This window comes from Pygoscelis adeliae, unplaced genomic scaffold (assembly GCF_000699105.1).
Source record: "Pygoscelis adeliae isolate BGI_AS28 unplaced genomic scaffold, ASM69910v1 Scaffold41, whole genome shotgun sequence".
NCBI lineage: Eukaryota > Metazoa > Chordata > Aves > Sphenisciformes > Spheniscidae > Pygoscelis > Pygoscelis adeliae.
In genome coordinates, this window is record NW_008824373.1 from 5,893,216 (window position 1) to 5,908,956 (window position 15,741).

Below are 15,741 nucleotides of genomic sequence, written 5' to 3' on the forward strand. Positions count from 1 at the left end.
AGTCTAACACTTTTTAATGTGTTTCTTGTGTTAATTTTGTACATTATCTGATTAGCATTAGCCTTTTCAGAGAAGACAGGCACAGGAAAATCATCAAACGGTTTGATTGTCTTTGTAATGTCATTTCATGGTTTTCTTTTCCTGCTGGGCAACAGATGAACTAGTTCCTAGAATTTCCTTTTATCCTTGCTTCTAGAATGTCACTTTTTATCCTTAAGATTGATTGCTAATTGTACTGTATTTTTTGCTTTTGCATTTATGCATTTCTCCCTGCATAAGTTTTACGTTTGTTTGCTTTTCTGTTTGTCCTTCATATTCTGAGTTAAATTTCACTTCCTCCATACTTCCTTTTCTGAGTTTCAGTTCATTAAAGAATTCATGCTTGAGTCTTGTTGCTTCTTTTTCTACACTTTCTGTGTTTTTACTTAGCATGGCTTCTGCTTGGCCAGTAGTGTGCTTTCTTTAAGGAATTCTCATTTCACCTGAAAAACTGTTTTCCTTACAGTTCTTTTCTATGAGATATTTCATATCAATTGTCTGAGTTTATTAACAACTCTTTTCATACATAGTTTTTGTTCTGTCACTGTCTCTGCTTCTCAAGAATTATTCAATGATCCTTGTCATTTAAATTGCTTTCAACTTTCATGTTTTCAGTCAGGTCTTTGTTCTTGTCAGTACTACATCTAGAAGATCTCTCCTTGAGTCATTTGCCTATCTATTGTTTGAAGTTTCTGTCAAAACATCCTAGTAGTTTCTTTGGACAATTTATTTCATGTTACATTCCTTGTTAATTGTATGAAGATCAGTTGTGTACTTTTTTAAAATATGCCCGTAACCTTATTAATTTCAATAGAAGTATATAAAAATAGAATCTCAGCAGAGTCTTGGTTCAGTAATTTGTTTTATTTAGGGGGAAAAAAAAGTGTAAGAGGCAACAGGGGAACACAGTTCTTTTAAGAGCAAGAGATCTCCCTGCTTTCTCCCTTGCATTTTGGGTGAAATTTTATATCTTAAAGTTCCAGTTTTATACAGATAATGCTTAAATCATGGGACACCTCAAGATAGATGTTTACATCAGGAATGCTGACAAATCCTTATTAAAGCTGTCAGATGCTTGTAGAATGAAGTGCCTTTAACCCCACTGAGTGCTGATGTGGAGATTTAGGGCTGTATGAAATTTGTTAAGTTACCCTGGAGAGTTTATCTGATTATTCATTAAGACTTGTATTTGGTGCAGTAATTGCATTTACTACCATTTATCTTACCTTAATTGGTGCTTATTTTTTTATTGTAAAAAATGAAAAATGTCTGTCTAAAACATGAGCAAAGATTGAGTTGTGTATTTAATCTATCAAATACAACTTGAATATTGGTGCCATGTGGTAGTCTAAAACTCTACCTATTGTTTTTTGTCTTTTTCCTTCAGCTTTGTATTTGAGGAAGGTTAACCTATATTGAGAAACAGATGTACAAATCCTATATTTTGCTACATGTTGTTTCTTCCCATAATTATGAATATTCTGCCAATCATTTTAATTTGTTTGCTGTTCTGTTTGCACATCACTTTATGCAAAAAAGTCATATTGTAATTTAAATTAAATATAAGAAGATAAATGTTTAAGGAAAATAAATTCAGTTTTCATGGAATGGATATCATAGTATTTGTTTTTTGAATTAACTTTTTTTCTGGTTTTGCTGCAGTCTTATAAATGGCAGCCTATAACTTGAGGCAACAGAACAGTAGGTGATTTCACTGACTTTTTCCTCCCCCTGTGGGTTTTCTATACTTTACCTAACAAAGCATTGAGAAAACAGTTAAAATACTTGTGTAAAGAAAAGTGTAAAACCTAATACTTAAAAGTATTTGATTGATGTTTGGGGTTTGAATTAATATTTTTTTTTCCAGTTGCCAAAGCACATGGTTTCTGCATTTTAAGAGTCTTACAATGTCCATCCAAACAATGCATTTGATGTTAATGTATAATGTAACTTGTTAAGGAGCACGTTTAAATTTAGTGTTTATATGAATTCCTTGAAGATATGTTGATGGTGTTTACAGTGTCATTTTTTCAAATAAAAATGAGAAAGAGGGTCTTCTGACTAACTTCAGTTTGAAGATAAATAAAGACAGATATAACCAAAAGCTAAAAGGATTCTACTTTTCATTTTAGTTTTTTGTACAGGGAGTGGTATCACGACAGTGTACGACTTCAGGTTGAAAAGAAAGGTGTGGGGGCACTCATTATCCATTCTGTCTTTTTAATTTTTACAGGAAGAGCCATATGTTATGTTCAAGAAGTCTGACAAACCCTTGTACGGAAATGATCGATTTGAAGGTTATTGCATAGACCTCCTCAGGGAGCTGTCTACTATCCTTGGATTTTCCTATGAGATTAGACTGGTGGAGGATGGAAAATATGGAGCCCAGGAAGATGCCAGCGGACAGTGGAATGGAATGGTTCGTGAACTAATTGATCATGTAAGTCAATTTCTGGATGCTTTCTACTATCCATTTAGATTTCAATTCTATCTATACAAATTGTAAAACTTTTATGATGACGCCATTTGAATAGTACTGTTTTGGAAAGTGCAGATGTTTAAAGAAGTAATGTAAGCAGATTCACATCAATGGTTTCTATAATGTAGAATTTGTTTGTTATATGAAGACTATTCTGCACCTCTGTTTTGCCTATAGGCAGTGTTTGTTTCTGCCAAACTGGTTTAGCTCTTCTGTGGCATATACCTAAGTCAAAATATGGAATAGATAGTATTCAGAATTTATTTGTGGGAACAAATATCTATTTTTTTGTGACAAAACATATGTCTTCATTAATCAATAGAAGGCGGGCCTTTTCTGATAGTGGATCTGAGACTTTGTCTTGGAGCAATTTCTGTGTATGTAGTGTAAACACATAAATTATTTGATATACACAAAAAGGAAGAACATCTTTCTTGAAACTAACAATAAAGTGCAAGCAGTAGGACAAAAATATCAAAATATACTGAAGCAGCAAAGTAATGCAATGTGTGTCAAAACAGATACCATTGCAATTACTTGTAAATGAGTAAGGCAGGCATTACTTTGTGTCCTTCAAAGTATACTTTCCCAGTTGGTCATGCCAGTTGAATTCAGTCTCTTAGAAATATTTTAGTAAATTTGAAAATTACGTCATTGTCCCTTTTTACATTTGTTTGGGCGAATTGCTCGATATAGAGACATTTGATCAGAGAATGAGATAAAACATACTCTGCACATCACTGTCATTTAAAATAGGAAGAAGGGGAGAATATTTTATAGCTAATTGAAGTGAAACCTCCTAATAATGGCAGAAACTGCATGAATAACTTGAAGAAAAATATTCACTAATCTTGTTTCAATTTGCTTTAAGATTTCTGCAGATGGGCAGAACATGTGCTAATCAAAATATTCATATTTACTAGAAGGGTTGTTATCTTTGTGCTTTTCTAGTAAATAACAATCTCATATAGCTGTTGCAACAGATGTTGATTTTGCCTAGCTTCACACTTTTAAGAAGAACGAGTGGGAGTATTATATTTATATTATCTTTAAATGTGTGTATGTATTACACCTAGTACACATACATAGAAAGCAAACAGATATTTAGCTAGACTCTCTGTCCATCTCTATACATGCATATTTTCATACATGTATAAATGCATAGGCATGCATAGCTATTAGATTTTATGGTTGTTAGGTACTATCATAATCTGGAAATAATTTTCCATGATTGGGGTGAATATTGTGGAAGTATTTCTTATATAATTCTTCAGAAACAAAGAAAAATCATATTTTGGTATGGTTTTATTATCCAGTCCTAAAGCTTTCTTGAACAAGCACTAGTATGGCCTCCTAAGCTTTTCACTAAGATAATCTTGAAATAAAATGCATTTGAAGAAGTTGCAGCAGTTAAGTATGTGGAACAGGAGCTTTTCCAATCCTTTCCACTTGATAACACAGAATGGAACATGTGTTCCTTTTTCCCATAGATAACATATAACTAAATTTAGATTAAAATTTATTTTGGCTTTTGAAAGGATGTTTACTTAGGAGGCAAAAAAGTTTAGATACTATGCTTAGTGTATCATGGAAGATGCAGTCTAACTTCTTAACCTGGATCATAACTTTTACTAGTCTCTCTCAATTTCTCAATTGTTAAAATTTTCCTTTAAAATTTTCTCTGTTTTTATCTATTCTTATTTTGAAATCTATTTGAATACATGCAATTTATTTATGCATCTGTGCCCTTTATTTGCATGCATGTTATTGCTATATTTTATTAGCAAGCAACACTTCAGACCTCAGAACTCATGCACAAGAATTTAGAGAATTCCAGATAGATAGTTACCACACTTGATGTTTCCATATGGTTACTTCACTTGGCCCATTAGCTTAGCTTTTTAGTCTTTCTTTTCCCTTAGAGAATATTTTTTAAAGTGTCAAAAAGGTTTTGTTTTGTATGAAGTAATGTAATAAACTCAATATTTCATTTGGAAAGGCGAAATGTTTCTGTCTAAATTTTTCAACGTGAGTTTCTAATTAAAATAAATACACTACAGAATAAAGACAAATTTCTGAAAGTTGCCATAGTACTTACATCTATTTGAAACATAATTTTAGAATTTATTTTATTTTTATCTGCTTGTTGTATTTTAACTGTCAGTCACTTAAATTCAGAAAGAAAGGATACTATAATATATATCTTTACAAGGGTATTTTGTAGCATTTGTAATTCAAGAATAAATAAAATGGATAATTTCTGTATATAATGTGTGTACAAAGGAAGATGCACAATTCATATAAAGATAAAAAGTACCAAATAGAATCTAAATTTTTAAATAAACTGTTGAAATCTGTGCTTAGTCACTTTACATAATTGCTTGGACTCAAAAGTGTAAGTGAAATGAAGATAATGTTATCTGAACTGAGCTCAGCATATCATGTCAGTCTCAGGCTTGAAATTCTAGAGTGTGAAGAGAGACTCAAGCCTTTACATCAGGCTTTGTGTGTTTTCAGTCTCCTTTCCCATAGTTTGCTCGCATTTCTTCTTTCTTTGACTGTTTTACTCAATGTTCACATATGCCATCATTCTGATATTGGTCTCCAAACAATGACTAGTTTCCTTTTAAATAAATGATAAATACTGAAAGTGAAAAATGAGTTCAATATCTCTTCCCTTTAACAACTGAGTGATAATGAATTCTTGTTGGAAAAGACAGTGGTCTCTATAGCTTCAAATGGAAGAGAAATATTCACTAAGACAGCAAATACAGATGAGATTTCCCTATGAAAACATTTTAAATTGAATTTCTCTAGTTAAGCAGTCTGATTTCTTTGCCACAATTTCTCATTCAATATTTTATCCTCCTCTCTGGTTAATTCAAGACAAGGGTGCTAGATATTTGGGGGAGGCGGAGCTAAAATCCAGGTATCTCCATCCTTTATGGTTGCATTCTTCATGAAGAAGTATTCTTTATACTGACTTGTTGCCTTTGGTTCAAGAACTTTATTCAAGGATAGATTTATTGAACTGGTTTTGAACTGAATTATAAATTCTGGAGATTTCAGGTTGTTCTGTGGTGCTAAAAGTTGTTACAGCACTGTATTAAATTGTATGAGATATATAGTGTGAGTGTGTAAGTTATGTTCCTCTATAGTTAGTAGATAATGATAGAATAAAAATATATAATTTTGCTTTTTTTCTGTTAGACATTCTACTTTACAGCTCCAAAATTAATTCTAAACATTCTTATCACTGGGTTCTAAAACAGGCAAAAATTACTATTTTATACTTTCTCAGAGATATAAATGAAAGTGAAAAATCCACTAGGAAGTAATTTGTTATTATTATATACCATTAAAATAACCTTTTTTTTTCTTGGCTCTTTCTTTGAATGATTCTTCTACAGCACAAAGCTTATGCATTACAAATAGACTTTAAGACTTGCAGATCTTTTATGATTCATAAATAATTATAGAAAAGGTCCAATTTTTGGATCATGATTGTTCTTTTATTATACGTGTGGATTAAATGGGAACTTTTCTTTGTATCTGAGAAGAGCAGGATTTGCAGCTTGGAGGAAGCTAAGACTTACAGAGTTGGGCAATTGGAAAGCACTACTGAATTTGAATTTTATTGAGACATAGCTTTGTGTTTTACTTCAGCATCTTTTGAATTTTTTAAAATCAATATCTTACTAATAAATGCTTACATACAAGATGCTTACATTTATAAAAATAGTGGCCCTTTATTTCTATGAAATAGAATAGTTTCAGATGTTTATATAATCAGTTTAAAATGTTTCTGGAGATGTCTTCTTCCAATAACTTGTTATTTTTTTCCTTTTTTTTTTTTTCCTAATTTAAGGTCCTTATGTTCTTGAAGGACTAGAGCCAAGATCATTGTATTACTGTATAGAAGTGAAAAAAAGCTTCCAATAAACAACTATATAGATTTTTGTTTGCATCCTTTTTGAGACAAAGAAAAATTTACACGAGTAAAGGAATTTAAATTTCTTCCATCTTTTTCTTTTATGTTCTTCCCCTTTTCAAATGTAGTTTCATCACATTATTTGGACTGTCTCTCTTTTCTTCATTCTTACAGCAAGTCCTGCTGTATAGAGCCTCATAAGGAAAGGCTCAGGAGCTTCTCTTGCCTCTTCTCAATGATAGATGCAGTCTTCCTCCTTGTAACTTCCATGCAAAAGGTCTGGCAGTTGAGATTTTCAACACAGTGCAGGACAGTTTAGCCATGCCTCTTTCATTAACCAAAATCTCAGAAAATTTGGCAGTAGCAGGGAGTTAGAGACTCTTTAGTGGAAAGAAAGATCGAGCATTCTGTCTTTTTGCACCAATATTATATGTGCTGGACAATAAAACCTGTGGTCTGTCAGTGCTCTTTAGAACACCATATCTGCTTTATGGCTGCCTCATTGTATTAGTGAAAACACTGGTCTGATGTCGACATTTTCAAGGCTATGTATAACACTTAACTCCTACTTTTTTTTTCAAATGATGCTCCTAAGTTAATGTACTGACACTTACTCATATGCTACTACTTATTGAACATTATTATTAGACCATTTTCAAAATATTTGTCCACAGAGGATCACTGGATTTTAACATCTTCATTTAATGATAATTATTTTTTTTTTAATCAAATAGAATGCTACATCACCTCTTCCTTTCTGTATTTCTCAGAATAAGTTAGTTGTTTTTTGCAAAAGTCCTTAGACTTTTGCTAAGGGCCGCTGTGCTAGTCATCATCATCAGGTTCAAATAATACGAATGTTTTGCAGGACAGCCTATTTAGTAAACCACAGACAGAATATCAGTAGTGACTTTAAAAACGTGTTTTGTCTTACTTATCTGAATCTGGAAAATTCAGGACTTTGACACAGTGGTTTATCTCTCTTCCTTTGTGGCCAAAATTTATGACTGTGAACTGTCATTCATTTCATATTTCTTTTAAAATATAGATGTCATAGTTGAAACAGATCTATCAACTGAGTAAGCATTAAAAAAAAAAAAAAGTCTGAAATATGAGACAAGTTGACATTCAAAAAAAGAAGATTCTCCAGAGAATGCCTTTATATATGACAACATTTGAATGCACTACTGATGAGAATTTAAACTGGTGGTGATAGAAAGATGGTGACTAGTATTGCAAGATCTTACTTAGGGTTTGAAAGAAAGGTTTCAAACTATTTTTTCCACATCACTATTCCAGTCTGAATCATGAGAGCATCATTAAAACTCCTTGATATTTTATTTTTGTGTTCTGCAGAAACTGTTAGTAACAACTGTTCACATTTCAACAGAGAACTTGGCTCTGAAGTGAATCCTAAAATAGATCTTTTTTGTTCAGAGAATTTACTGACTGTAACTGTTGTTACCTGTCATGGTTTAACCTCAGCCAGCAACTGAGCACCACACAGCCGCTCGCTCACTCTCCCCCCACCCCAGTGGGATGGGGGAGAGAATCGGAATACTAAAAGTGAGAAAACTTGTGGGTTGAGATAAGAACAGTTTAATAATTGAAATATAATAATAATAATAGAATATAAAAAACAAGTGATGCACAGTGCAGTTGCTCAGCACCCGCCGACTGATGAAACGCCCCCCCCCCCCCCCAGGCAGCTTTCCCCCAGTTTATATACTGAGCATGATGTCACATGGTATGGACGTCACATGCTAAGCACTGCTTAGCAACAACCAAAACATAAGTGTGTTATCAACATTATTCTCATACTAAATCCAAAACACAGCACTGTACCAACTACTAGGAAGGAAATTAACTCTATCCCAGCCGAAACCAGGACATCATATAAAATTTTTTTTTTCATTAGAAATTTTGGCAGGTATTTTTCAATCAATTAATGATAAGTGAATTTCTCTTTGAAATTTGTTGTTCTGGTTTTGGTACTCTGTAGAGGAAGGGAAACAAAGTCTATTCAACATTTTAATTAAAAAAAGTGATGAGAAAAGTAGAAATTTATGTTGACATATGTTGACCCCCAGTCAATTTGGGGTCTTAGTGATTTTCCATTTGAAGACTTGGGTAAAGACTTGTTGTTGTTGTCATGGAACTTTTTGACTTCAATAAAATAAAAGAATTCTAGGGCACAAGTTTTTTATCAGCTATCTTAAGAATAATTCTTCCCCTGCTACTATATCATGTCAACGGTGAGATACCAGGCAATGAAACACATATTTTACATTTTTCTCTACTTAAGTAAACAAGCAAAAGATTTTTGTTAGAGGAAAAAAATATTAATTTGATTTTGATGCTATTCTCTCTTAGTTCTCCATACTTGCAGTATTATTTTTAAGCTCCTTAGAACACATACTACTTACAGTATATTAAAATACATTATATTGTGTCAAGCACTGAGAAATAATTGTTGAGTCTACTGTTAACACTTTTCTTGTCTGAAAAAAAATCAACTTCAGAGTAAGATATCTTTCCACCAGCGTCTGCAAAATGAGTGTGCAGCTTTTGTGCAAAAAACCTCAAAACAAAACAAAAAAAAACCCCAAACCCACAGAAACTCAGAGCACTGCTTAATTTGCTTTGTTTTCTGTTTTTCACAAAGATATTTGCATTCTTAGAAGGGGGAACTGGGTGCGTGTAATTGCAGTATTTTATTTGGTAACACTTTAAAGTTTAGTTCTTAAAGTTTGGCTTTACAAAAAATGTGTTTCTGCATTCTTGAGGTGGTAAAGTTTTCTTTAGTAAGTAAGAGAACTTACTTTTTTACAAATAAAATATATATTGAAATTTGCAATTGATCATCAATATTAAGAAAAAAAAAATCCTATTCTATCTTCCTTTAAAATGAAGCTGTGTTGAGCGCATTATATATACTTTTTTTTTGTTTCCTATAAAAAATATTATTCCAAAGCCCTGGTAATCCTGGGCAGATCTTCTTTATTCAGAGAAATGGTATCTTTGACTTGTGTCCATTAACGTATTAAATAGATACAATTTTGATAACTGTCTTCTGTGCATGTCAAATTATTTGCTGAGATAATTAACATTATGGCAATCTTGTTAATTTTGACTCACTAAAAAAAAGAGGTTTATCTGTGAAAAGCATGGAATTTGGGAGGGTAAACAATGTGGTAGTTTTATGAAACAAGGGCAGCTCGTGTAATAGATGTGAAAGATAATTTTTGACAATGCTTACCTTTACTCTCAATGTTATTACATAAAGAAGGTACTAATAATTGCAGATGTTCTCAAAGAGGATGGAGGATTTTGATATGAACTCCTTTTTTCAGATACATTTTTAGAACCTATTTGATATCTTACATCAGGCCTCATGACATCGATTTAATCTTGAGTACAATTCTACAGATTAGAATGTTGTACCTCAGAGGAGAAGGCAGGCTGAAGGAGACTAAGTTCAGGACTAAAATGCCTAAATGAATGGTTTGGTAAAAGGTGCCTGTTGGAGCACTAGCTATGTAGACTTCTGTTTTAGCCAGTAGAGACCTAGTGAAAACAATCATACCAGAGCCGAGAGATAAATTTGACTTACTGTCTAAACTTGTGTCCAGTGGAGTAATTCAGGTTAGATGCTCCATGTTCACAAACACATCTGCGTAAGGCATCAGATGTGGCAGAGGACATCTGTCTTATTCTAGAGCAGCACATTTGAGGACAGGCTGGCTATCCAAGGTATCTCTTATGCAGTAGAGAGATTCAGGAACACAAAACACTTTTCTAGAACTTGGTCAGCTGAATTGCTCTTTAGACTCCATCATCTGTATTGGTTAGACCTTCACTGGCTGTAATGGGAGTTTAAACTGCTATGGATTAAGCCAGTAGCCCACACATAAGTGTCTGGTGCCACCTGAGCTTCCTTAAGCTATCCAAGACACCCACATAGTGCTGGTAGATCTAAGACCTATGGGAGACCCTTTCATTGATGGAACGGCAACTAGAGGCATGGGGATGCCCTAGAGCATGTCACAAGCTCTAGTTTAATTCAGAAAAGGGTCTGGAATAAGAGCCTAGGTGTTTGCCTTTTGGTGTTAGCTCACACTTAGGTCTTGCTTGAAGCAACTGTGAGGTTACAATCTGTCTTTACAAAATTATATTTGTACTGCACTTGCTACAGTCTTCATGGAGTGTTCATCTTATTTTTTTTTTTTAATTACTGTCAGTAAATGTGAGTAGATGAATTCCCCTCTCAATAAAGTATACTAAGACTTTTCTGAATGTCAATCCTTGTTTATGCAAGTAAACATAGCTGTTTTCTCACGGAACGATGCTATTTTCCAATTGTTTATTTTCATTATCCCTGCCACCTATCATGTTTGTATTAGGAGCTGGAAAAAATAAGGAATACCATGAGAAACTATAATGTGAAAAACAGCTGTCTGAGAACCTTTATCCATTAAGGCAGAAAATAGTAATTTTGCTAACAGTGCCTTCATAACAAGGGTGGGGTTTTTTTTGGTGTTCCTAATTTTTCCCTACCTTTAAATAGATAATTTAAGCTGTCTGGATAGAACTCTTGTCTTTCATCTGATTGTATAGTTTGATGAAATATTTTTCTATTAGGCTAATAGCATAAGATAAATTATCTTACAAATCTTGGTTTAAATTAATCGTCTTGTTTCTTAGATAAAACATCATGGCTTTTGTCCATTTTTACTTGAGGAGTAACCACATCTATTCATCAAAAAAATGAAAAAAGCACCCAACAACTTGCATGTACTTCAGTTTCACATTCAAAAATAGGCTTAATAAGGCCTTTTTTTTTTTTTGTGAAAATACATGATTTCTGTTGATGGGACATTTTAAATGATGCATAATATTACTCATCAACAAAAATTATATTCACAGACAAAAAGTTATTTTTCATTTCTTATGACAAGGAATATTCAGGCTATTCAGGCTAAGGAAATGTGTAAGTGTAAATACTGCTGTTAGAGGTGGCAAAGTGTTACACAGATCTTTAATGAATAATAGGAAGGAGTGAGTGATCATGTGAGTGTAGTAGATAATGTAACAGGCTTATAAGCTTATGTCAAGGGAATTCCAGTGGGACTCGAACCCACCTCCCTTCTAGCGGGACTCAAACCCACTAGTGTGCCTCTGTTTCTGGTGGGACTCAAACCCACACTTGTGCCTTGGGAGTCCACCGCTGACTGAGATGAGAGACATGGACAAAGGATAGAATTACAAAGGATTTTTTCTTAAGCAATGTGCATACAGTGCCCCAGCCTAATGCTTGGGGACCCTGATATTGAAGAAGGCAGGGTTGATATATGTTACAATACAGTTGTGTAGACGAATCCAATCACCTGTGTTAAAGGGTAGACTAATCAGTTACCATTGTTTGTGTAATAAGTGTGTGCTTATCCCATGCAGGATAAGTGTGTGCTTGTCCCGTGCAGGTGGCTAGTGGTGTGTGTTAATCTTCATTGTTCTAAACCTGTGCAGGTGGAGTGGTTTTGTACTGATTCTGGTCAGTTGCTGTTCTGAGAACCTTGATTTCATCACTAGGCTTGGGCCACAATACTTTTCTATTGTCTGAGCGTTTTTCTTTGCAATCTGCTGATATTGGTTCTTAACACTTTGCATCGACATTTTTGAAATGAAGGTGGAAAGTGTTCAACACTCCTTCAGAGGAAGGGTTTAAAGGTCCAGAAGTAAAGCTAAAGAAAACTTGTTTTGAAAACTGTGACATTTTAGGTTAAACATCATCTAAATAAATTATATTCCAGGGAAATATTTTAATGTTATGTCCTTAATACACTGAGGAAATCTCAGCTCAGTATACAAGATATAGTAACACATACTAAATTCTGATCATTCACAAACCACTCGTTGGGTTTTAGTTTGAATGAATGTCATTGGGAGGAAGATAAATACTCAGCTCAGCAGAAGCTGTAACATTTTACTTGTCTTTGAATGGTTTTCACCCGCAGAATCCATAAATCTATCTTGATTTTGGAGTTTCCTAGTCTCCTTTGCTCATTATAGATTTCATTACAAAATACCCTGTTCAGCTATAAAGCTTTCACACTTTTTATAATAATTACTCCTTTCCTTGTATGAGTTTACATGGGATACGTTGGCCAGTTTTGCATTACAAAAGTGGAACTTAAATTGTCATTTAATACATAATGTAAAGTACTTACAGAGGAGTGTAAGCTCCTCTATAAGTACAAAATTTAGGCCACATTTTTGACAAATGATGTGAGACCAGGTAACATTTTTTTCAAACCTTAGGTCTAAGGGTTGCAGATTCAGCATCTGAAACTGAATCTAAGGTGTCACATGATGAAAATTTTAATAATGTTAAACTTTTTCTATATATAACATAAATTTGAACTCTGATCCTTTGGGGAGATAGTGTTTTGAGGGGTAACATTCCATAAACCACATAGTGTTTTGGCAAGTCTGCAGTTATGGTATAGCTGTTGCTTGAACCAACAACTCTGGTGAATATATATAGATGGTAAACTGAATGCCTACTGATTTCTGCTGAATTTTTTTATGTTATTTTCTAGTATCTTGACATTTTATTTTATTTTTACCTACCCTCTTTAACAAAAAAAAAAAAAAGACACAATTCTCTTTTTTCTGTACTCTCTGTATATGTTTAAAATACTACTGTTTGTATTTCACTTTTCTTATCCTTATCTGCTTGTATTTTCAGCTGTCTCTGTGTTTTGTTTATAATTTCTCTCTTTCCTGCTTTATTTGTTTAACCATTTGAAGGCCCTCCATTCTGAGTGCATTTTTATTTCTTGGTATACATTTATTTACTTTGCAGATTAAGCATTACTGTTCGATACTGAACAATTCTTCTCTGAATTTCCAGAAATAATTTTTAGTCACATTTGTTAAGTTATGATGGCAGTTTTCCAGCACAACCTTCTCGTTAAACAAAGCTACTAATTCACATTATTTAATATTGAAAAATAGTATTCTAATTCCTTCCAGTTATTCTGTGTCACGATAAAGTATCCATAATTCTTTTAACTGTTAAGTGCCTGTAACATGTTTTTCATGTGTATGTTTACTGTTTCAAATATTCATATTATCTTCCAGGTATTATTGTTTGCATGCTTTCTTTTCCTCATTAAAGTAGCATTTAATTTCTGTGTGAAATCTGTCCTGGGGTCTATAGGATAATTTATTATGATAATTTGTAATATGCCAGAAAATATCACTTGTGCTTTTTGTGCCTTTCAGTCTAATTGCTAATTCATTAATTCACAACTTCAAGTGTTCTGACCTTTTATTTCCAACGTCATTTGTCCCAAGCTGAACAAACAGCAGGTCTCTCCCTGACAAGCAATGAACCGTGTCTCTTTTGTTGTTTGAGGTTCTGTTTTTCACTTCAAGCAAACTGAATATATCCATAGACTTACAGAACCTCTCTGCAAATTCTTATCTTGCATGTCTGAATTTATCAATGTAATTCACTCAAATATGCTGTACTATGCAGCTACTGTTCCTTTTTTTTTGGTTTGCTTTAAGGTGAAAGATCAAAGAGATAAGTCTTCTACATGACCATAGAATTATTAGCAACTACAGCTTTACTACTACTTCAAACCGACAGCCAAACATTGGTCTCTATATTCACTTACAAAATGACACTTAATTTGCATGTATACTTAGTCACTTTCTAATAAAGGCTGTATATGATATTCCCATGGAAAAATGTACAAACAGATCCTAACTCAGAGTAAATGTTATGCAGAAAATAAACTTCAGATAGAGTGCAGCAGAAAGTATTGCAGAAAGCCATGAAAAAATGCCAAGGAAATAAAAAAACTCAGTAATATAAAATGTCAAAGAAATCCTAAGCCAGAAGCTTAGGTCAAGTGTGCAAATTATAGGTATTAACTCAGTGAGGAGCATAGCAGAAGTACATATATGAATTCCCTATTAAATTGCAGGCAAGGGGTGTGTTACTGATTTCAAGTACAGGACAGACTGAAGATGTAGTTTTCAACAAAAGAACAGTTGAGAGTGAGCAATTATTTTCCAAAGAGCAAGGAACTTCTGCACAGTCTGCATTTAGTAAAGCAAGGCCCAGCAATATTTCTAATATTACAGTAACACAGAGAGAATAATAATGCATATACTTTTTAATAGTCATAAATATTATTTATTACATGATTTTTTGAGCTGATCACATCGTATGTTTCCCAAAGAAACTGGATGAAAAATTTTAAGTACACTCTCAAGTTATTTGACACCAGAAATGGTAGGAGACTTTCACACTAGAGTCTTCTCAATAATTGCTCTGAGATCTGTGGAATTTTTCTGATGATCTGTACTCAGGGGGCTGTTCATCTGAAATTTCTTGAGACTAGGGGTAAGTGAATATTGCCTTCCTGTTCATTTAACTGCAGTATGCCTAAGTAATGCTTTTTACAGTTAGGGTATTATGGTTTTCTAATTTTAATATTCACAGTTTTAACCACTACAAAAGAATCTTTTTCTTTTAAAATCCCTTTTCTGTTGCTATGTGAAAACAACTTTTCTTCTTTTTCCTTTTTCTGTTTTTTCTCTTTTTCATTCTACCAGTCTTATCGAATCCTATCAGTGAATTGCCAAAGAATTGAACTTACCTTTTGGAACAACATCCATACTCTGTCTTTTGACATTCTGCTAGATAACTCAGGATTTTATTTAAAGTATAGATGAAATTCAGGAAGTACACTAAATGACTTTAGTAGCCAGGATAGAATCATAGAATCATAGAATCATTATGGTTGGAAAAGAGCTCTAAGATCATCGAGTCCAACCGTCAACCCAACTCCACCATGCCCACTAAACCATGTCCCTAAGCGCCACATCTACACGTCTTTTAAATACTTCCAGGGATGGTGACTCAACCACTTGCCTGGGCAGCCTCTTCCAATGTTTAACCACTTGATCTCTCATGATAAATAGCATGTTTTGCTGTGTAAAACTGTTGGTTTGTAATTTCTATTCCTTGCCTTGACCATTTTCCTACCTGCCCACATTCGTAAATAGGATGTTTGCCTCTATGCAAACGCATGTAGCATGGGGAATAAACAAGAGGAGTTAGAGACGTGCGCACACCTGCAGGGCTATGACCTTATTGGCATCACGGTGACATGGTGGGATGGCTCCTATGATTGGAGTGTTGGGATGGAAGGATACAGGCTCTTTAGGAAGGACAGGCAGGGGAGATGAGGAGGGGGTGTTGCCCTCTATGTCA

The 15,741-nt window shown here is 33.7% G+C and overlaps 1 protein-coding gene across 1 annotated transcript in view; it reads left to right on the forward strand.

The window, feature by feature from the left end:
- Positions 1-15,741, forward strand: part of GRIK2 (glutamate receptor, ionotropic, kainate 2) — a 446,885-nt gene that overhangs the window by 258,966 nt on the left and 172,178 nt on the right. The window contains exon 10 of the mRNA XM_009320161.1: positions 2,273-2,479. Within this exon, the coding sequence (XP_009318436.1) occupies positions 2,273-2,479 (207 nt within the window). The remainder of the gene's footprint in view (positions 1-2,272; positions 2,480-15,741) is intronic.